The sequence below is a fragment of the Mus musculus genome, chromosome 3 (genome assembly GCF_000001635.26).
Source record: "Mus musculus strain C57BL/6J chromosome 3, GRCm38.p6 C57BL/6J".
Classification (NCBI taxonomy): Eukaryota; Metazoa; Chordata; class Mammalia; order Rodentia; family Muridae; genus Mus; species Mus musculus.
Genome location: NC_000069.6, coordinates 82,105,584 through 82,126,855, shown reverse-complemented (window position 1 = coordinate 82,126,855; position 21,272 = coordinate 82,105,584). Strand labels below are relative to the sequence as shown.

At 40.2% G+C, this 21,272-nt stretch overlaps 1 protein-coding gene and 1 non-coding gene across 4 annotated transcripts in view; both read left to right on the top strand.

Moving 5' to 3' along the window:
• Gucy1a1 (guanylate cyclase 1, soluble, alpha 1) overlaps positions 1 to 21,272 on the top strand; it is a 53,520-nt gene that overhangs the window by 19,091 nt on the left and 13,157 nt on the right. For all 3 annotated transcript variants that reach the window (NM_021896.6, NM_001356988.1, NM_001356987.1), the window contains exons 2-6: positions 7,607 to 7,965; positions 13,523 to 13,584; positions 15,645 to 15,703; positions 17,553 to 18,262; positions 20,609 to 21,094. In NM_021896.6, the coding sequence (NP_068696.2) occupies positions 7,711 to 7,965; positions 13,523 to 13,584; positions 15,645 to 15,703; positions 17,553 to 18,262; positions 20,609 to 21,094 (1,572 nt within the window). In that variant the 5' untranslated portion in view covers positions 7,607 to 7,710. The remainder of the gene's footprint in view (positions 1 to 7,606; positions 7,966 to 13,522; positions 13,585 to 15,644; positions 15,704 to 17,552; positions 18,263 to 20,608; positions 21,095 to 21,272) is intronic.
• Mir7010 (microRNA 7010) lies at positions 20,547 to 20,609 on the top strand. The gene has a single exon (NR_105977.1). It is a non-coding gene; the product is annotated as a microRNA 7010 (primary transcript).

Here is a 21,272-nt window from a genome sequence, read left to right as displayed (position 1 = left end):
GGTGCTACACCATGGTTATGTTGGATGTATCCACAACACTCATATGGGCTACTCTAAAGTTAGCAACCTCACCCTGATAATTCTATGTCTGTAATGAGAAGTGACATTGTGTCTTTTGTTTTTGAAACTTCACTATAAGGTTGATTTTTTTTTTTTAATTTAAAACTGCATGTCTGTGGGAATTAGTGAAAGTGAGGTGCCGTATTTAGTCTTCAGCTAAACTGCATTTTATCACCACTTCTCCATTTAGTGGGGGGAGATAACAGAAGCTTAGTGTGAGCTTATGAAATTGTCCAGTGCCATGTCACCACAAGCCATACAGAGTACGGCCATCACTACTGGACACAGCTCTAACCACTTCACACTTGTTGCTTTCTTTACCCTCGCAACATACTCAAATGATAATTAATATCACTATTCTTATTTCCTGATGGAGAATGTCCAGCTGAGATTTCATCATACCTTGATGAAAACCCTGGAGTTTGTAAAGGTGGAGGAAACCCTGCCGCTATTACCTAAGCCCTCCACTGACACATTGATGTCTCAGAGCATGACTCACATGGCCTACGTAAATATGAACCAAAATCACGAAGTCCCTCTTACGCTGACTGTTGGTATTATGAAACTCATAGCCTTATCCCCTTGTCCCCTCAACATATAAAACATCACTGCTGAAGATGGGTAAAGTAAGTGTGAGTGTGTGTGTGTGATGTCAAGACATCAAGAGTGTATTTCCAGATCTTCCCAGATGAAGACAGTTTAAAAGGGGAGGAAATATTGATGTTATGATGATAGACATGTTATCATCTTGAAACTAAGTACATCAGTATTAAATGAGGTATAAATATCAAAGTCCAATACATAAATAAATATCCCTATTTTGTTTAATATACCATTTATTCTAGTTGTTTGATAATCAAGAATTTGTTTTCATTTTGAGGCTTCCATCAATTTTATTATATAAGTCACAATCAAAGGTGGTCTATAAGAATAAGTGCCCTTAAATAATTCTGATTTTTACCTAACTTGCAAACTTCAGTCATACATTGTTGAGAGCAGAGATGTTTTTATTGTTTATGAATTTTATACATGAATAAGATTTTTTATCAAATCCACTCTTTTTAGCCCTATTATCTATTTTCTCCCCACTAAAACTGTTATTTCTAGCTTCATGTGTCCTCTTTTTAGACCTCTGAGTCTATTTTGTGTAGTACCAGCCCATGTACCATGAGCAGCCTCAGGGGAGACAACCCTGAAGAAAACTAACTCTCCTTTCCACAGCCACCATCAGTAGCTAGCAGCTACTCTGTTAAGAGTAGAACTTGATACACCAGGGAAGAAGCTCTGCTAATGCAGAGTAATGCATCATACCTGCCAGTGCCTTCTTGAGTATTGTGGACCTGCATACCACACATATAAGATATCTGGGAAAGCGTTTTGTTTGATTTGGTTTGGTGTTTGTGAGACTTCACATTATCCATGTGTCTTAATAAATGCAATGACAACTCTAAAAGGCACATGAGCTTAGTTTAAAGGAAAGTGTTAAATCCCAGTGCAAGTCACCCAACAGCAATGAACCATAGACTTTGATCAGGTTGAGTTAAGAGAAAAGAAATGAGCAGTGACATCTTGGGGACACCACTTTACATCGAATCTTTCTTCTACTCACAGGTTCTTCTGGGCCAGCATTGTAGACGTGAATAATGTCCATTTGAGCACTAGGTAAAAGCAAACTGGATTAGTGTTAAAGGTGTATTTTTGCTTTGTTTTCTTTGGTGATAAGGCCACAGTGAGTAACCTAGCCTAGCAGGCGATTTTTGCTCCTTCTGCCTTAGGCTCCCAAGTAGCAGGATTATATTTTATGTTTCAGAAATAAGGGAGATTTGTCTGATGGACTGAAGTGCTCCAACTGCTGTACAATACCACCAGGAATAATAGAGCACCAACACCTCAATTCTGCACATCATCTTACTCAAATAACCAAGCTCAATGAATTAGTTCCTCTACTGATTGCACTCTAAGGCCTGCAGAGAGAGAGAGAGAGAGAGCCTTCTGTGGCTGTGGTTTGGTTGCAGTCCCAGGAATGTGTCTTTTGGCCAAGGCCTGTGGGTTTTCTACCCAAAGCAGTTGTGGAGTTGGTCAACATCGTCAGGGTTCCCATTCAGTCCATCTCAGCTCTATTATCTGTGTAACTCTAACCCAGTTTCCACTATGCAGCTCCAACAATCTACTAGAAAGGCAGTCAGTTATTCACATTTGGGATCCTTTGTCTGAGTTGAAGGACTCACTGGGATTTTTACTTGTTTTACCTAGTCACAGAAGCCTGCTGCACGGCGACCTATCTCCTTCCTAGACATTCTCTCCTGTGTCAGCCTAAAATCACCTTAGATCCTTAAACATGACATCTTAGTATTCAACCCTGGTATTTTGCTGTTGTTGTTGTTGTTGTTGTTGTTGTTGTTGTTGTTGTTATTCTGAAAGTCTTTTCACATGACTGAGCTTGATGCTCCTCATAGGAAAATCTGGGTCCCGATTTGCATCCCCACAACACTGAGTACTGACTCTGGGAGTTGATGTCCTAGATGTATGGTATCAGTAGAGCATATGTTCTGTTACAGCAGAGTGCCTTTGGCTATCACTGGGCCTCTGTGTCTTGAAGACTGCCGGGCCAGTGGCAAGGCAGCCACATTTGTTGTACACAATAAATGGAGCAGAATGAAATCCAGTGATTTTTAAAGATGGCTTAGTTCAAAGTTATGTAAAAGGAAAAAAAAAGCAAATAAATGAAGAATTCAAATTTGTTGAGAGGCAAAGGAATCTTGAGGTTTGTCCTGTGAACATCATCAACTTAACAAGGAAGTTTCATACACTTCTTGGAAACAAAAGGCAGAAAGCTGTGGCCTGGCAAATAGATGCTGTGAGTGAAAGTAAACTAAGCCACATCCCCAACTTTCTAGGAAGTGTGTAGACAAGGTAAGGTCACCTTACACTGAATTGTATCACCCTAAAAACAAACACACAAACAAACAAAGCAGTACTGGGGAAACTTGGTCATGCTCCCCGAATTTTCTACTTGTTTTGCTTTTCTGATCATTGAAAAAATTTTTCTCCTCATTTCCTACTGTAGAGTGAAGAAGAGCTCACTAAGGTTGATCAGTCATTATTTCCTTAGTTTTGAAGGTTAAACCCCTCTAGCCTTTCAGTCCACCTGAATATTTACTTGTCCTTCCTTCTATTAAAAAATTAAAATTTGTATTGAAGTATGCAAACTACCATGATATTGAAATTTTATTTTTTATACCCCTCCCCTTTGACTAGTCTTAAAAGCCTCAACTTTGAGCCCCAGTGTTCAACTGTGTACATTGCATCTGTCACAGGCATGTCCAGGCCTTACATGTTGCAGTCAGCATTGCACATGGCTGATGCTTGCTCTTCAGGTGGAAGCTTTGTTCCCAAGCTCTCCTTAACTTCAGAGCCTAAGTTTAAAATCTGCCTTTGAATTCCCTCTATGCCAGAGGCATTTGGTGTTAGGTGTGGTGGGGAAGCTCTTACCTCAGGTCTATATGACCCTGTTGACATCAGCAAACCAGTTTTTATGATTTGCCAAAAGTCAGGGTTTATTAGGAAGTGTTCCCTTACCTGAATAATTCATTACCTTTGTTATTAGCATAAGCCCAGAAAAACTTTATCTTCACCAGAATGGAGTTAATCTCTCACTAGGAAAAGGAAGTTTAGTAATTTCTGGGGGGACTGTTTAAGCATTAGCTTTTGGGACAGCAAGGAACTCTACATGTTTCTGAGAGCATACTCTATCACTGTTTGCCAAGACCTTGTCACTAAACTTCTTATTTTATTTGTTTTCCCCTTAGCATATGTCTTAGTCATATTAGTTCTATTCTTGCACAAGCATCACGACCTAGAAGCAAGTTGGGGAGGAAAGGGTTTATTCAGCTTACACGTTACACTGCTGTTCATCACCAAGGAAGTCAGGACTGGAACACAAGCAGGTCAGGAAGCAGGAGCTGATGCAGAGGCCATGGAGGGATGTTCCTCACTGGCTTGCTTCCCCTGGCTTGCTCAGCTTGCTTTCTTATAGAACCAAGACTACCAGCCGAGGGATGGCACCACCCACAATGGACCCTCCCCACTTGATCACTAATTGAGAGAATGCCCCACAGCTGGATCTCATGGAGGCACTTCCCCAACTGAAGCTCCTTTCTTTGTGATAACTCCAGCTAGTCTCAAGTTGACACATAAAACCAGCCAGTACAGCTAACTCCAGTCTTCCCAGCCAGCTCTATACCAACCTCATTACATGACCACACTGTTTCTAAAGTGAGTGCTGACATTACACTTAAAAATAGGCTCTGGTTTAATGGAAGAATATCTCCTGTGTTTCTAGCAAACCCAAGACACACAGAGGTTTCAAGGATGCTGGTGCTTGTACATCTGTTTCCTAAGTGTAATTTCATCAGTCGCAGTTGAAGAACGCTAATTACTCTGTTTACACATGTGTGATTTAATGAGACTAAACACTTAGCCAGTCTTCAATAAGTGCAGCTTGTTGTTTAAGTTAATATGCCAAGCATATTTTCTGGAAATGTGAGCATTGTGAAGTTCAAGAGAAGGGAGAAGTTCGTGGGCAGTTGGTGGGTTATGTGTAAAGTGCAGATAGGCTAAGCAGAAGAGGACGTTCTTGGGAGGCAGGATTCACATCAAGTAATGGAGGAATTTATCATAAACTTCCCTGCCAAGCCTCCAAGGCCAATGTAAAAATTCTAATATGTGTTAGAGGAACTTATTTTAAGAAGCACTATATTTCTGGCAGATTCAACCCATAATCTTTTTATCATTATCTTTTTTCATCTTTGAGTACCCTTTTCTAGTTATTATATTCATACTTTGAGAGAACTGAAAATTCTGAAAATAATTGCAGATACTTCTTTTGAATAATGATGTAAAAAGAATGTCATCATTTTAACTGGACTTTTTATGCTTTTTGGGCTCTTCTTTTCTTCTACCCTTCACCCCTCTTCTTCCACCCTTTCATGCCTCTAGCACTAGGTAAAAGAGAAAATAGGAAGAGGGGAAAGGGGTTGACAGCATTGTTAGACTACTTCCTGCTGATTAGGGATGTTGAGTCCGTTGGGACAAGTTTGGTCTTCCTGATGGCTAGGAAAGGCTGTCAGGAAGATCAAACTAAATTTTTTCTTCTCGTCCCTTTGCACATGTCTACTTGACAACCTCAACAAACCACAACCAACAGCATCCAATCACCAAGCTGCCAATCAGCCCCTTCTAATGAAGCTATAGCATTTCTATACCCTCTGAAGAGTCCCCAAAATATTAACATCACACACTCGCAGAAACTATCTGCCAAGGTCAAAATCATGCCCCTGCTAGAGCATGGTGCAAATCATAATCGGCTGCTGTGAACAATCTAAAGGAGCCCCATGTCTCAGACCTGAGATTAAAACAAAACACTGGTATATTTTTATGTTTTTTAAAGACACACAAATTCTCACTACACATCATTTTTTAAAAGAAATTAATATGTATTTGAAATTATCTTTTATTTTACTTACTTAGGAGTTATCCAGAACCAATCCGTGTTCTGGGATCTAGGACAGGAGGAAAGCGTTCAGCCAGCGTATGTGACACACTAGGTTCTTCCTTAGAATTGTCCACATCCACCTCCACTGACCCATATGTTGGGAAGGAGCTCAAGAGAAGAGTGCTTGCCCAGCAAGTGTGAGGCCACTACTATTCCCTGCAAACATTCATATCCACATTGGATCCACGTACCTGAAGCTTTTAAAAGAGGAGTGAATAGAGAAGATATAACGGCAAATGGTTGCATTGATTTTATATATATATATATATATGTATATATATATATATATTAATCTGGTGAAAGCCTTTCATGGCTAGGTCTTTCTCAATCCACATAGCTATTCTCTATATTGAGAGAAAAAAAAAGGCCAAACCTTAGATTTTGACTGATTTTAATGTAGATATTTAAATCCTATTTTCAATATAAGCTAATATTACTTTATGAACTCAGCCCATTGGAGTGAACTCGTAGTAATAGAAAACATACAGATGGACTTTCTCGTGAAATGTTTCTAGCAATCAAATGAGAGAAAATCACCTGACGTTTCTGGCCCTCTGGGTTGGGAATACCTGTATTCTATGCTCTAAGGATTAAAAGTACATCTGAAGTTTTCGGTGCTTATGCTAGACGTGTAAGAATTAGCAGACATGAAAGCTTTTCTTTTCATTTTTAATTTGTGGTTTTGGGTATTTCAAGAGTAAGAAATCCTTAATGCACCCAGTTGGTATTGTTGATACCCTGAATTCCAGCTAGGACCTCAGTGCAGATAGCTAGCAATAATGGGTTGGGCTTGTGTAAGAACTTGAAATGATGTCACCACCATGGAAGCACAAGGTAAACATGCTGAAGTCAACACATAGGACCTCTGCCTGCCCCTGGCATGGTTGCTTCCTTGGTTTTACTAAGTGTCACCTGTACATTTCTAGACAGAGATCTCTGCAATACCATGAAGGATATGAGGTCCATGTACTTATAGACAGTACCAGAAAAATCCAAATCGTAAAACATACAGCTGTTGTTTGTTTTTTGTTTTTGTTGTTTTTGTTTGTTTGTTTGTTGGGTTTTCTTTCTTTCTTTTTTTTTTTTTTTTGTCTTCAAAGAAGAATTTGACGTCTCTTTTCTGTCCAGAAACTGGAAAATGGTTGTGTTAATGCCTCATTATCTTTGCTATTTTGAAAGCCAGTCCTCACTGAACCCTCCCCCACCCCCCAAATTCTAAGCATTGTTTCTCAATCACTAGAACTTATTCTTTTTTTCTTTTTTCTTTCTTTCTTTTTTTTTGGGGGGAGGGGCAGGGGGTGAGACAGGGTTTCTCTGTGTAGCCCTGGCTGTCCTGGAACTCACTCTGTAGACCAGGCTGGCCTCAAACTCAGAAATCTGCCTGCCTCTGCCTCCTGAGTGCTGAGATTAAAGGCATGTGCCACCAATGCCCAGCAATAGAACTCATTCTTGTAGAAAAGGTAACAGATGCTATGCTATAGAGATATACTTTGCAAAGGATGTAAGTATATCAAAAACTTTGTTGTGGTTATTGTCATCTAGAAACTTTCCCCGAACATTTTATTGTATTTAAATATGTAACAAATAAATTTCTTGAGGTCAGATTCCAGAAGTATTGGCCCAGTGATGGCTAACTAAGGTGTAGCTGAGCCCAAGTTTCATTCTTACCTCATGAAGATAGCTTCTCAATATATGTAGAATAATACATAAATTAAAGTATTTAAGGGAAACACTAACATGTACTATTCTGATGTTTAGTGTTTAGACAGGGCATGCATGAAATACAGTAGTTATAGCATTAGTGAAGCAATAATGAAGATCATTTGCGGGTGGAAAAGATGGAAATTGATAGTTTGTGCTAAGGACAGTAAGAGAAAAATGTGATTTATCTTTAATTGATACTCTGTTGGCAATTTTTTTGTGTGTGCACCTAGCTATCTGTTGTGTGTAAAGTCATCTATCCTTTCTCTTCTGACTTTCCACTGCTCATAGGTGCTGGGTCACTCCTGTCCTTGAGTCAGTAGAAGCAGATCTTCATCAGTCCACATCAACACCAGCTAGTCAGAAGGAAGCCACTGCCAAGCTCCAGGAACACCATGTTCTGCAGGAAGTTCAAGGATCTCAAGATCACAGGGGAGTGTCCTTTCTCCTTACTGGCCCCTGGTCAGGTTCCTAAGGAGCCAACAGAGGAGGTGGCTGGAGGCTCTGAGGGCTGCCAGGCTACTCTGCCCATCTGCCAGTACTTTCCTGAGAAGAATGCAGAAGGGAGTCTCCCCCAAAGAAAGACAAGCCGCAACAGAGTCTACCTGCACACCCTGGCAGAGAGTATTTGCAAGCTCATCTTCCCAGAGGTGAGTGCTCTCCCTTTAGCAATGATAGTGGTATTTCAAAATTGGAAATGCTAGGGGTTTCAAAAGAAAATATTTAGAAATGAAGTTTCTCACTTTTAAGAGCACGGTAAACAGAATGTCCTTGAAACATATGAAAACTGCATTTTTAAATAACAGTATTCTAAATTGTGTGCAATCTTCAAAAGTTTCACATCTTGAATTCCTTCCAAAAGATCATTAGACTCTGAAAAATTCCTGTCTTTGCTTCGTCTGTCAGCCTCTGCTTACTTTACCTGTAAAGTGGAGTTGTATTACACCTACCTCTGTGTGTTAGTATACACTGAGTGGGGATGGAGCTTGGTATGGGGTGTCTAATGAAGCGAAGACTGAAAATGAAACTCCAAGGAAAGATAGAGTTAGCAGAGAGTTGAAGACACTGATTTCAAAGATGGTATTTATTACATGTTGTACCTTAATAACACTTGAAATAAAAATATTCAATCATTTTTCCCCAACTCAGTCCTTAGATACCCAGGTTTGTTGAAACTGAAAGATATTCAGTCACCCTTCTCACTGAGGTGACTTGCCCTGCAGTCTGGGACGTTTCAACCAAAAACAGAGTGAGATACAGGGTGACGAATGATGCTCAATATTTTCTTCAATGATCTCTGTTTGTTGACACCTCCTTTTTTTCTTGGATAATTTTCTTGTCTTTGATGTCTACATTATCTGACAGCATATTAAACTTCCACAAGATTGTTATTTTATTATTCTGAATTCTTTATCTTATCTTTAGGGTTGATGGCAGGAGATTTACTGCTGCCCTCTCTCATATTCTCCTGAATCTTTGTCCTATTTTGCTTCGGGGGCTATGTATTGAAGAGGAAGGCAGATTATCAGCTTCTGTTAACTTATGTTGATATTGGAAGTACCTTGAGTGACTGGCCAGCCAGAAGTTCTGGGAATTTTGGAAATCTTTTGTATACCATGTACTTTCCTTTTCTCTCCCTCTTTCCTGGAGGAGAAGCCACATGTGTGCCTTCTTGGAATCTGGAAGGAACAGTCGGACTACTGCAAACTGCTCTTATTTTTCTCTACAAAAAAATCCAGGGTGAGGTGTCAAGCAGTCTTAGAATGAGCTGTGCTGCTGTTTGTTTCTGGACTCATAAGTGCAAATATCAAGCTCTGACCAGAGTGCCATGCAGCTGAAGAGAAAGAGTCTATAGGAATTCTTGTGGGGAGGAATACCTATGGCACTATGCATTGGCACTCTTCCACACTTAAGGTCATTTGCTTTACGGCAGTAAATGCCCCAATGTTGAGTATGTTTGAAATGTGTAGTGAACAGTCTATGCTATCAACTGTCCGAATATCTGCTTGGTCTTTTTATAGACATTGGTTTTTCATGAAGTATTTCTTGGTTGGCACATTTAATGCTCACGTTTTAGTTTCGGTTACTTCATTAACCTTAATGAAAGATATTCAAGATTCAACTTGGCATCCTAGTTCTTGCTTTAGATAATCATATTTAACTGTCCAATTATGTTTTCACGGGTGATAGTAAGTATAAAAATCCACTGGCCCGAGCAGATTTACAATAGAAACTCTCATTCCATAGAATAGAGCTGGTTGAGTTTAAGGGGGTTTCTTGACCACCTAATGAATCTTACCATTTGTACTTGAAAAGCAACAACTCAGGAACATAGAGTTGTATCATTTCCTCAAAGTGAAAGGGATACTGATGATGGGGAACTCTGCAGCTCGTCGATAATTCATAGCATTATAATTTATCCTTATAAATATAAATATTATTACTTTAGAGAAGCATTAAAATCTGAAGAGGCTTTCAGTGAAGTAGCTCAGTGGGCAAAATGCTTGAGATGCAAGCATGAAGGAGAGCCTGTGTTTAATGCTCAGAACTCATGTAAAAAGCTTGGTGTGGTGACATATGCTTATAATCCCAGCACTAAGGAGGTGGAGACTGGTGAACCACTGGGGCTTTCTGGCTAGACAGACAAGCTTAATTGAAGAACCCCAATGATGTATCCTGTGTTACTATGGAAACAAAATAAAGCCAAAGAAATAATACTGATGTTTTATCACTGGAGTTTACTGGTATACATAGGTGAACCTGTATACAGAATAACACCCTACACACGCATACACATAACTGCAGCAGGCAACTGAAATCATGGCTCATCCATTAACTACAACAATGGAATACTATATATCACACCAATGTTGCTTCTAGTAGGAATTATTCCTGAACTGTTTTCGAGATGTATTCAAGACTGAAGTATGCTTGAACAAGAATTCCTACATGATAATTTCTTCAAATCTCAGAACAGAGACTTTCCAAATATAAAGAAGGCACAGAGAACAAGAAACAAAACCCCATAGAATACTATTACCCTATGTATGCACTGAATTCTGAGATGCATTTTAAAAAACAAATAGTCAGTTTAGTCCTAAAGTTTTACAATAAATTAAAAAATAATATATAGATTCATTGTGTATATAAAAAAGTCCCACTCTGTTTGAATTTATACCATGGACCTGGAATTGACTTTTTGTGATGGGCTCTACTTTGTGTGAATCTTGCCTATGGCTTTACAGTCTAAACTCACCTCAGTGTCTAGACTGATAAATCAAAAGAAATACAGCATAAAAAAAGAAATCCATTCCCCAGCCTTTGCCAGGAAACACTGCCTAGAAAAACCTGTGTGTTTTATTTGAACCTACACCTTTTTATAACAATGACTGTTGCCTGACTTCTAGGGAGCTATGAAAAAAAATCTCCAATCACCCTAGATAGGCTATAATGACGGAGCAAATAAGTGTAAGAATTCCATCCAAGTACATCTTCAGGAGCCGATGAGTTTATGATGTTTACTTACAAGCCGATGGGTAGCACCACAAAAACAGCTTCATCGTCTCGACCACATTGTGAGTGATGACTTCACAAAGCTTAAGAAAAAAATCCTCATCCTTATTTAATCTTCTACCTCTAATGGACTCCTGGATTGTGCAAGATCAAGTACAATTGTAGGGCAGCAGAAAATAATGGCTAGAATCCTTTAGGAAGGCTCCCTATACCTGCCCCAGTTTCTGCTGCCTGGGGGGGTCTTAGGAACCTCTATACCATAACTATAGACTTGGTTATCACTGTATTGTTTTATTCCATTGCTATATCTATGGTGGCTCAGAGTAGCAACTTCTCCTCATTGATGGCTAGTAGTCATATCAGACTCTGGTCTAGTCTACTCTAGATGAAGCCACCCACTACAACACTGTTACAAGACAAAGTTAAATCCCCACAAGAGTTCATTACAATAATCTACTCAGGCTTCCCTAAGCAGTCTATAGATTTATTTAAAGAAAAATGAGTGTGATCTGAGTGGAGAATCTGGAAAAAAACATCTGCTCCATACATACACCTCCAGCAATGCTGGAAAAGGAAAAAGTATCAACTTTATACTTCTCTAACTTAACTACACTAATGAGCATATTAGGAGCAAGGATCTAAGCAAGTTGATCTGAAGACCACGGGAAGGGCTAAAAACGCAAGAAAGAAGGTTTTGTTTGTTTGTTTGTTTGTTTGTTTTGTTTTGTTTTGTAAAAGAATACCCTTGGGGGCTTAATTGGAGAGCAACAGACATATATGTCCCATAGCACCACACAGGAGCATGGACAAGTCCCCTAGTGATAAGACTGGTTATATTTTTTTCTTACAGCCCAGTTCTGAGCAAGAGTTGATAGAGATGAGTAAAATGGCCTCTTCTTGCCTTTCCTGGGTTTCTATTCAACTAGGTGAAAGACAGAGGAAACCTTGGGTTGCAGTAGAGGAGAGGCAGTGTCCCTTTTTCCCCTGCCCCCATAACCCATTCTTCACATGAGTATGTTTTACAGAAGGGAGAACTCACAGAAGCCTGTGGTTCTCTGGATGTGTATCCCACTGATGTCCATAGCTGCTGATGCAGAGGAACTGCTGAGTGGAAGGATCATGAGGAGATGAGTTTCCCAGGCATCTGTCTGAGGTGCTTCCTTACAATCTCACAAGCCTCACTGGGCCTTTTTGTTTTTTGTTTTTTGTTTTTTCTTTTTACCCTTGATGTGAAAGACCACTAGGAAATGTTTCTTTCTGAACCTGTCACGCAGCTGTTCTTTCAGGATTTTTGCTGTCACAGAGTCAACAGGGTCTGCCTCAGACTTTACCTTCGGGACTCAACAACCACTTTCTATTCATCCTGTCACAGGTGTTCCCTTCTCCATTCCTGAACCATCCAAAAATATGCTCCTGACTATACATTTAAATTCTTTATGATTTCTTTTTAGTGATTGCATTTTCATTGAATAAATTTTGTATCTATTTTCTAAGCTTGATTTACATATTTAGAATTCAAAGCCCTTTTCAAAAAAGCTCTCCTCTCCTCTCCTTTTTTTTTTTTTCAACATTGCCTTCTGTGACTAGTGGAAACTCTATGAGAGATATGAATAGATTAAGGCAAAATGAATTTCCCAACTTGGATCATATCCAGAAAGTTCTTGACTTTTCTGTGTGTAAAGTGAAAACAAGAGTCGACGATCATGTACCCATGCACAGACATGTGTGACTTTCATCCAGAATCGGAAGCTGAACGCTTCTCATCGATGCCTTTCCTTGTTTATCAAGTGCAAAGAAAGATTCATTAAAATAGATCAGTAGATAGTCAAAAGCACAAGAAAGGAAATCTCATAAACACTCAGAAATCAAAGAGTGGAAGTACCAATATTTGGTAAGGATGATTTTTTAAAAATGGGAATTATAATAAAGGCAAGGCCAAGACTCTTAAAATACACCTTTCTGATGACAGATTAGTTTTGGGGGTTAAAAAGTGAGCAGTAGAGATAACTGCAGGTTCTTAGACTAGACGAAGGGAAACATGAGTAAAGTGTGTGGGAAGGGCACTGTGAGCTTGGGTGAGAAGGGAGGAGATATCCTTTCGGAAGGGAAGAGAATGAGCTGTACAATGACAACATTGGGAGTGTGTATATCGAGACGTCCTGGTCCAAAGGAAGTGACGACATGGATCCCTGCATTAGAGAAGGCCTGACATTAAGAACTGACATCTTCTGTGTGAGTCCAGACTAAGCGTGGTTCTCTGTGACACTTATGGCCAAGAGCAGGGCCCTCTGACTCCCTACACCACCAACAAAAAATAGTCTGAGCTCATTGATTCTTCCCTGGGTTGAAAAACACTTCAGAAAGAAGTCTCCGTTCCCAACATAGCAAATCCATGGCACTAACCACTAAGTACAAGTTTGCATCCCTTTAAAACATCTTTTTTTTTCTTTTTCTTTTTCTTTTCTTTTTATTTATTTATTTATTATTTTTTTTAATTTTGTGACAGGGTTTCAGGTTTTCTCTGTATAACCCTGGCTGTCCTGGAACTCACTTTGTAGACCATGCTGGCCTCAAACTCAGAAATCTGCCTGCCTCTGCCTCCCAAGTGCTGGGATTAAAGGCGTGTGCCACCACTGCCCGGCTCCTTTTAAGACATCTTAAGGAAATGCTACAAATATTTCTTTTTCTTTCCAGTGTGAGCGACTGAACCTTGCACTTCAGAGAACCTTGGCAAAGCATAAAATAGAAGAAAACAGGTAAGCTAAGTTACCTTAGTTGTATGAACCCGCATCCCACAAATATTGTGTAAAAATAATCAAACCTTATTGAATACATTAATACTTACCAGATTGTTGTTATAGATCAAAAACTGAATAAGTGTTAGCAACTGCAAACTTGAGAACAAATGTACTTTTTCAGGTTTCAGAAGAGAAGGAAAATAGGATTGTGTTTTTGCTTTGTTTTAAATCTTGTTTGTATAGTTGGCTTTTAAAATAAAGCTGGCCACATGCTTCTGGCAGAAAAATTGACTATTCCTGTTCTAAGTATTCAATTTGTGAATAATAAATACTGAGTCCACATTTACAAAGTACAACATAGAGTTTTGCACACCAACACCTTGGTTGGTACACTCTACAAACACTTTCATGTGCATCTCTTCCCTATCATAGTGTAGTCCACCCTATGGATAATCTGGGCTGAATTTTCCTGCTGAGTAAATGCTATTAGACTTTATGCAGGCAGCTCAACTGAGCCAAGAAAGGGTCATGAACGGCCCAGAAGAGTGTGAATCTGTGTCTGACAGAAGCTTTCTTTACTGGACAGAGCTGACAAGCATCCCAGGCGCCTCTGCCCCTAATTCCCAGGCAGGCTGATAAGATAGCTTCAAGTCATTCTTATGGTGCTACTGGAGCTGTTGGCTCAAGTCCTTGGCAGCCAGTGCACTTGAGATTTATTCTCAGGCCTTTGTGCTCTGAAACATCCCTGCTGCTGGATGGAAATCTGTTTTCTGTGGTGCATCCTGTAAAAGAGCCCTCAAAAGTAAAATCCACAACAATTATTTCCTTTGGAAATCTTAAGGAATACAGAGGCTGACATTGGTCCATGATGCTGACTGTTGACCAGTAGGCTTTTCCTCCTGCCTGCTCCTGTGTGAGGTGGCTCTGCCTCAGTCTTACGTACCTTCTGAGTACTTTTCTTGCTCATTTGCATGTTGATGCCTCACTTTACTGTTTGTGCTATCCTTGGTCTGCCAGCAGATGAACACATCTTAATCCTGTTTCCTGCAGTTTATTTCTGGGACTTGTAATCAAACAAAACACAAATAATGGGTTAAGCAGTGGGATGAGAGCCCAGTTCTTATCTGAAGAGTCACTGTGACCTCGCCTGCTGCTGGGGGAAGTGTTGCGGGAACTCTCTCTCCCTGTCTCTCTCCCCCAACATGTGGACAAAATCATAATTGTGTGTGTGTGTGTGTGTGTGTGTGTGTGTGTAGAGGTGGGGGGGTCTTGCTGGCCACTCACAAGACTTTCTGTATGCTGTGTTTGCTAAAGCAAGGAGTATTTAGTTTACACTCACTTCATTGTGTGCTTTTCAGAATAACAAAGCTCCATTCTGCACTCATCTGACAGTATGAATGTCAGAAAATGGCAGTATTAGAGTGAGGAGCCCTGCTCTCATTCTTTAGAAAAATAAATCTGCTGAAATGATTTTTAAAGGGAAGGAAAAATAAGAGTCTGGTACTGTGATGAATTATCCAAAAAAGGATTGTGACTCTCCATATCCAAATTGAGTATATAGCTATAATATGATACCCAGCCCACTTGGATAAAATATTCCTACTTAGTACTTTATATACTTATAAGCATCATATTTCTATGCAACAAAGTTTTTTTCTGGCCAATTTTCCTTCTTAAAACAGTCTCCTTTTAAAAATTCTCAAATTATACTGTGTTTTATTAAAATGCTATTTAAAACAGAAGAAGTATACCTGCATTTAAACTTGGCTCAGCTAATGGCAAGTTGAACCTTGCAATTAAATACCCTTTTATACCCTTAAAGTGCTAGAATAACTTGGCAAATTTCAACAGAATCAGTCACTATAATGATAAGGTTTTAAAAGCCATGTAGGCAGACATGAATGACAAAGCCATGCAGTTGATGTATGAAGACACTGACTTTCAGATTGTATCTTATATGGTATGTCAAGATTTGCTTCTGGAAAAGAATTCTCACCTATCATTATATGTTGTATATGATCCAAATTTTCAACACTCATTAATCTGTCTTTTAATTTAAGACCTTTAATTATTCCCAGGAAATCTTCAGAAAAAGAAGACCTTGAAAAAATAATCGCAGAAGAAGCAATTGCAGCAGGTAATAAATAAAACTGTGAGAACAGGGAATTAGGAAGCACACCACATCCCTGAATAACTAATATTTCTCTCAACATGTTTGCATTTGTTTGTTAGTGACTCCCAGCCTGAAGTCCTTGAACTCTGTGTGTGTTAATGCAGAGTAACCCCTTCTATACTACACGTGGCCTCAAGCATTCCTCCTTTCCTGCTGTTAATTTGCTGAGAGTTAGATAAACCTGGGTGCGAAGCTGATTCCCAGACTTTCACAGTCACAGACTTTGGTTTCAAACCAAACTATGTCTTTCTCATTTGTCCATGAAAAATTCTGCTCAATAAGGCAAATTGAGGAGTGTTTTCAAAGGCTGGAGGCAATCACGGGAATATAGTCTGGCAGAGTTCTCACGTTAATAATTAGCCTCAGGGGAAAGAGATAGAGACTGCTGTTGAGCCTTTTACAGAGTATGGGCATGAAAACTGAGAAATTTTAGGCTAGGAAAAGTAGTACTTCTAAGAAATATAGCGGTAACAATGGCTACTTTATATTAAACCATTCTTGGAAGACACTCTTCTAAACAAAACTCCCACACATCACAATATTCCTCAAAGAGAGTAGCACTGTTTCCCACTTTACAAAGGGGAAAAAATGTTTGAAACATCTCTGCAACAGGAGCAGACCATAACAGAAAACCACAACCAATCCAAGTATGGAGTTGTGGAGTGCAGTCTCAATGGTCACATTGTAGAAGAGGGGATAGAAAGACCTGAAAAGTCAAAGGACCAGGGAGTTGACTGTAAGATTTTATCTCCTAGTAATATAAAAAGCTGTGCCCATAATGTCTCACCAACAGGACTGTCCAAACATGAGCTGATCAAGGACCACACCTATGGGCAGGCCAAACTGGAGAAAAGCCCACAAGGTTCAAGTCTAAACAAAGAACTATAAGCAACTACGAAATCCTCAGTGTAGTAGGAATAGTCTTCCTAGGAGAAGAACGCACCAATATGTCGCCCAGTACCAAATGGCCTGCCCTGAAAACATGCATACAAATAACATAGTACAAACTGAGCAGGGTTTTTTTTTTTGGAGATATATGTGAATATACAGATGTGTATATGTATGTAACAACAATTAATGAAAAAGAGGGGTCATAAGTTTGAAAGAGATCAAGGAGGCGTGTATGGGTAGATCTCAAAGAAGGTAAGGGATAGAATGCAATTATATTATTATCACAAAAGAAATGATAAAAAATATAGTACCCAGAATATGGAGACAAGCAGGAACCTTAGGAAGAAGATGCTGAAGGTGAATGATATAATTCATGGAAATCTTCACTCAGGGTACATCAAATAACCAAAAAACCAAACCAAACCAAACCAAACCAAACAAACAAAAAACAAACAAACAAAAAAACTATCATGGAATCATCTCCAAATGTAATTGAGTTTCATGTTTTAAATTCATTTCAGTTGTGACTCTTACACTGAGGCGTATACTCTGACCTTTCTGGGTAGAGTACACTTTAAGCAGAAACACATTGTGTGGTTAAGAGAAAGACAGATAGGCTTCCTCTGAGATGGACTTAACCTTGGAACTCTAGTTGTACTTGTGAGAGATTAAAAAGTCACACATTCCACTTAACTACGCATTCTCTGTTCAACATAAACCATTTGTGGACTGGTGCTCAGAGTCACAAGAGTTCTAAAAGGAGACTTTTGTTGATAATCTGAGTGTGAGCATTAGATTTGAGTTAGAACTCTGAAAACAGTAAAGGAAGTTAGTCTTAATCAAGGGCAGTTGCATGTGGAAGCACCAGCCACCCTCTTCTGAGCTGACCCACTTGATGGCCGACTGTGCTGTGTGCTTGCAGGTGCCCCAGTGGAGGCGCTCAAAGACTCTCTGGGCGAGGAGCTGTTCAAGATCTGCTATGAGGAAGATGAGCACATTTTGGGCGTGGTTGGCGGCACCCTGAAGGACTTTCTAAATAGCTTCAGCACGCTCCTCAAGCAGAGCAGCCACTGCCAAGAGGCGGAGAGGCGGGGACGACTGGAAGATGCCTCCATCTTATGCCTGGACAAGGACCAGGACTTTCTAAATGTTTACTACTTCTTCCCGAAGAGAACCACAGCCCTGCTTCTCCCTGGTATCATTAAAGCGGCTGCTCGCATACTGTACGAAAGCCACGTGGAGGTGTCCCTGATGCCTCCCTGCTTCCGAAGTGACTGTACCGAGTTTGTGAACCAGCCCTATTTGCTCTACTCCGTTCATGTGAAGAGCACCAAGCCGTCCCTGTCCCCAGGCAAGCCCCAGTCCTCGCTAGTGATCCCCGCTTCGCTCTTCTGCAAGACTTTCCCGTTCCATTTCATGCTGGACCGAGACCTGGCCATCCTGCAGCTGGGTAACGGCATCAGAAGGCTGGTGAACAAGAGGGACTTCCAAGGGAAGCCCAACTTTGAAGAGTTCTTTGAAATTCTAACTCCCAAAATCAACCAGACATTTAGTGGCATCATGACAATGTTGAACATGCAGTTTGTCATCCGGGTGAGGAGATGGGATAACTCGGTGAAGAAATCGTCAAGGGTAAGGAAAATGTAACGCGGATTCAAAATAAAACCAATTGTTTCATACTGAAGGGAAAGAAATCACATGACAAATGAGCAGACGCTATTTGGCTAACAAATCTGTCTAAAATTCTAAAATGATTTAACAAGTGAATTTCTTCCTACATCCGTTTTTGCTGCCTACTTAATTGATTGCAAGTATTTATTGAATACAATTTGCCTCTTAAAATTGCAGTGGTATTGTGGACACGCACATCTCATAGGTAGAATGCTTGCCTGACCTGCAGGTAGGCCTGGGGTTTGATCCCCAGCATCCTGTAAAACTGGATTGGGTTATATCACATATTTTTAATTCTATCAGTCAGGAGGTAGAGGAATCAGAAGTTCAAAGCCGTTTTGATTACATATTCATTTCAAAGCTAGCTCCAGGTAAATGAGACCCTATCTCAAAACAAGGTGCAGAGCAAGATGGCTCAGTAAGTAAAGTGCTTCCCTCCAAACCTGGGATGAGTTTGGTTCCTGGAAGTGCAGGGTGGAAGGAAGTACAGCTCCTACAAGTAGTTTCTAGATGGATGCCCTTACATACACACACACACACACACACACACAGAGAGAGAGAGAGAGAGAGAGAGAGAGAGAGAGAGAGAGGTAAAGACACTAAAGATAAGTAAACAAATATGAAATCAAAATGGAGAGCTTTATAACCAAGCTAGAAGTGTTCCTATGAAAACCTGCTTTAGATTGTTATCAAATAACTCACTGTCTTTGAGTAATAAAAGGAATTGCTTTGTAAGAACAAAGCTGTATGCTATAAGAAGTGAGTAAATGAATTTTAACCAATATATAAATACCGGGAAGAGTGAGCCAATTGCTGAATTCCCACGGAATGTCTGTAGAAGAAAGGAAATGCTTTACTAACTACTTCATCTCGGGAATGAAAGCTTACCAACTCTGTGGTGACGACGCCCTTCATATAGATAGATAAGCAGTGATCTTAGGAAAACAAACCTCCAGGTGCACTGACTATTGCTCAAAATGAAGACAGCCATATTGTTATTTTTTTTTTACCAAAAACTATATTTTGTTATTTTAAAATGGCGTGCACATTACAAAATACAAGAGAAGTGGTGTGTGTGTGTGTGTGTGTGTGTGCATGCATACATGTTTACAGCAACAGAACCAAATCCCTACAACTACTTTTGTCACTGAAGGACGGAATTTGGTCATCCACCCCTGCTGTTGGACATTGGTCTGTCTCAGTGTTTTGGAGGCTGTAGTTTATTGCACTGTGTGTTTATGCTCTGCTTTATTTGTGCAGTCTCTCATTGATGAACACATGCACTGAGTAGTTATACTTGATTTTATTTGTTCAGTCTCCCATTGCTGAGTACTTGGCTGGCTTGAACTCTGATATACTGTAAACACATGCATGTATACTTCTCCATATGTTGTAAATAAGTGAATTGTGTGGTCCAAGACCTTTTCTTTAAGCGTTACCTCTTGCAAGGCCCTCTGGGTACATTTGTGTCTGTACATTGGTTTATACTTTTCCTTATGTTTTGGAGAACAGCCTTTGTTAAAAGCTGAAGGCAAACTTGAAACACAGACATGGTCTCTTCTGTAAGACCCAGCTATCTTAGGCTAAAATCCCTGGAGAAAGAATCACATCCAAAATAAGTTTCTCTATCAGTCTAGAGAAAGAAAAAAAAAAGAAAAGAAAAGTTTGGATACATATTTGGAGACATTTTAATTCCTATGCTTGCCAGATGGAACAAGAAACTCTTAGGGGAAGAGAAGCTTGCTAAAATAGAAGACCAAAAAAAAAAAAAAAAAAAAAAAAAAGAGGGAGAGAGAGAGAGAGAGAGGAAGAAACCATAGTGAGAAAAGAGAGAACAAACGGTGGAAAAGGGCAGGCTGAATGCAAACCAGGCTTTTATAAGCACCACGCTAGGTGGGAACTGCAGGTTAATTACCTGACAGTCTGAAAATTTGGCAGGCAACAGCACCCATGTGCTGCTTCATGGGGCCTTAGAACAAGGACTGTTTCTTCATGCTCAGAGCAGCTCATCATTTCTGTGTAGCATATCCTAGTATATTCTTCATGCTCAGAGCAGCTCATCATTTCTGTGTAGCATATCCTAGTATATTCTTCAAATGTCTGCATGAATTTCAGAACTGAGACCAAACTGAAGTGATTAAAAAGTCTATTCTTCTTTAGCTAGTTGGAAACAAAATGGATGATCTCAGAACCCACTTCTAATGCCAGACTCAAAAAGATTACCCCAGTAGCCATTTCCTCTCTGGTTTCGGAAAGGATTGGGAAACTTGACTAATGCATGGTAACAGGTTCTCCTTTCCTTTGCAGGTTATGGATCTCAAAGGTCAAATGATCTACATCGTTGAATCCAGTGCCATCTTGTTCTTAGGGTCACCATGTGTGGACAGGCTGGAAGATTTCACAGGACGGGGGCTCTATCTGTCCGACATCCCAATTCATAACGCCCTGAGGGATGTTGTCTTGATAGGGGAGCAGGCACGGGCTCAAGATGGCCTCAAGAAGAGGTTGGGGAAGCTGAAGGCAACCCTGGAGCATGCCCACCAAGCCCTGGAGGAGGAGAAGAAGAGGACAGTGGATCTGCTGTGCTCTATCTTCCCCTCTGAGGTTGCTCAGCAGCTGTGGCAAGGACAAATTGTGCAAGCCAAGAAATTCAGCGAGGTCACCATGCTTTTCTCAGATATCGTAGGGTTCACTGCTATCTGCTCTCAGTGTTCACCTCTGCAGGTCATCACGATGCTCAACGCTCTCTACACTCGCTTTGACCAGCAGTGTGGAGAGCTGGATGTCTACAAGGTAGGGAAGGTGGAAAAAGAACAGTTTAGCAGGCCTAAACTGTGACCTTGGAAAGGCCCAGCACCCGAGTGAACACCAGTGCTGATGAATAGCTCTCTGCATTTGGGTCACACAGGCTAAATCCGGGGTCAGGCATAGTGCATTAATTATGTGGGTGTTCTCCAGATGGAAATAGCTC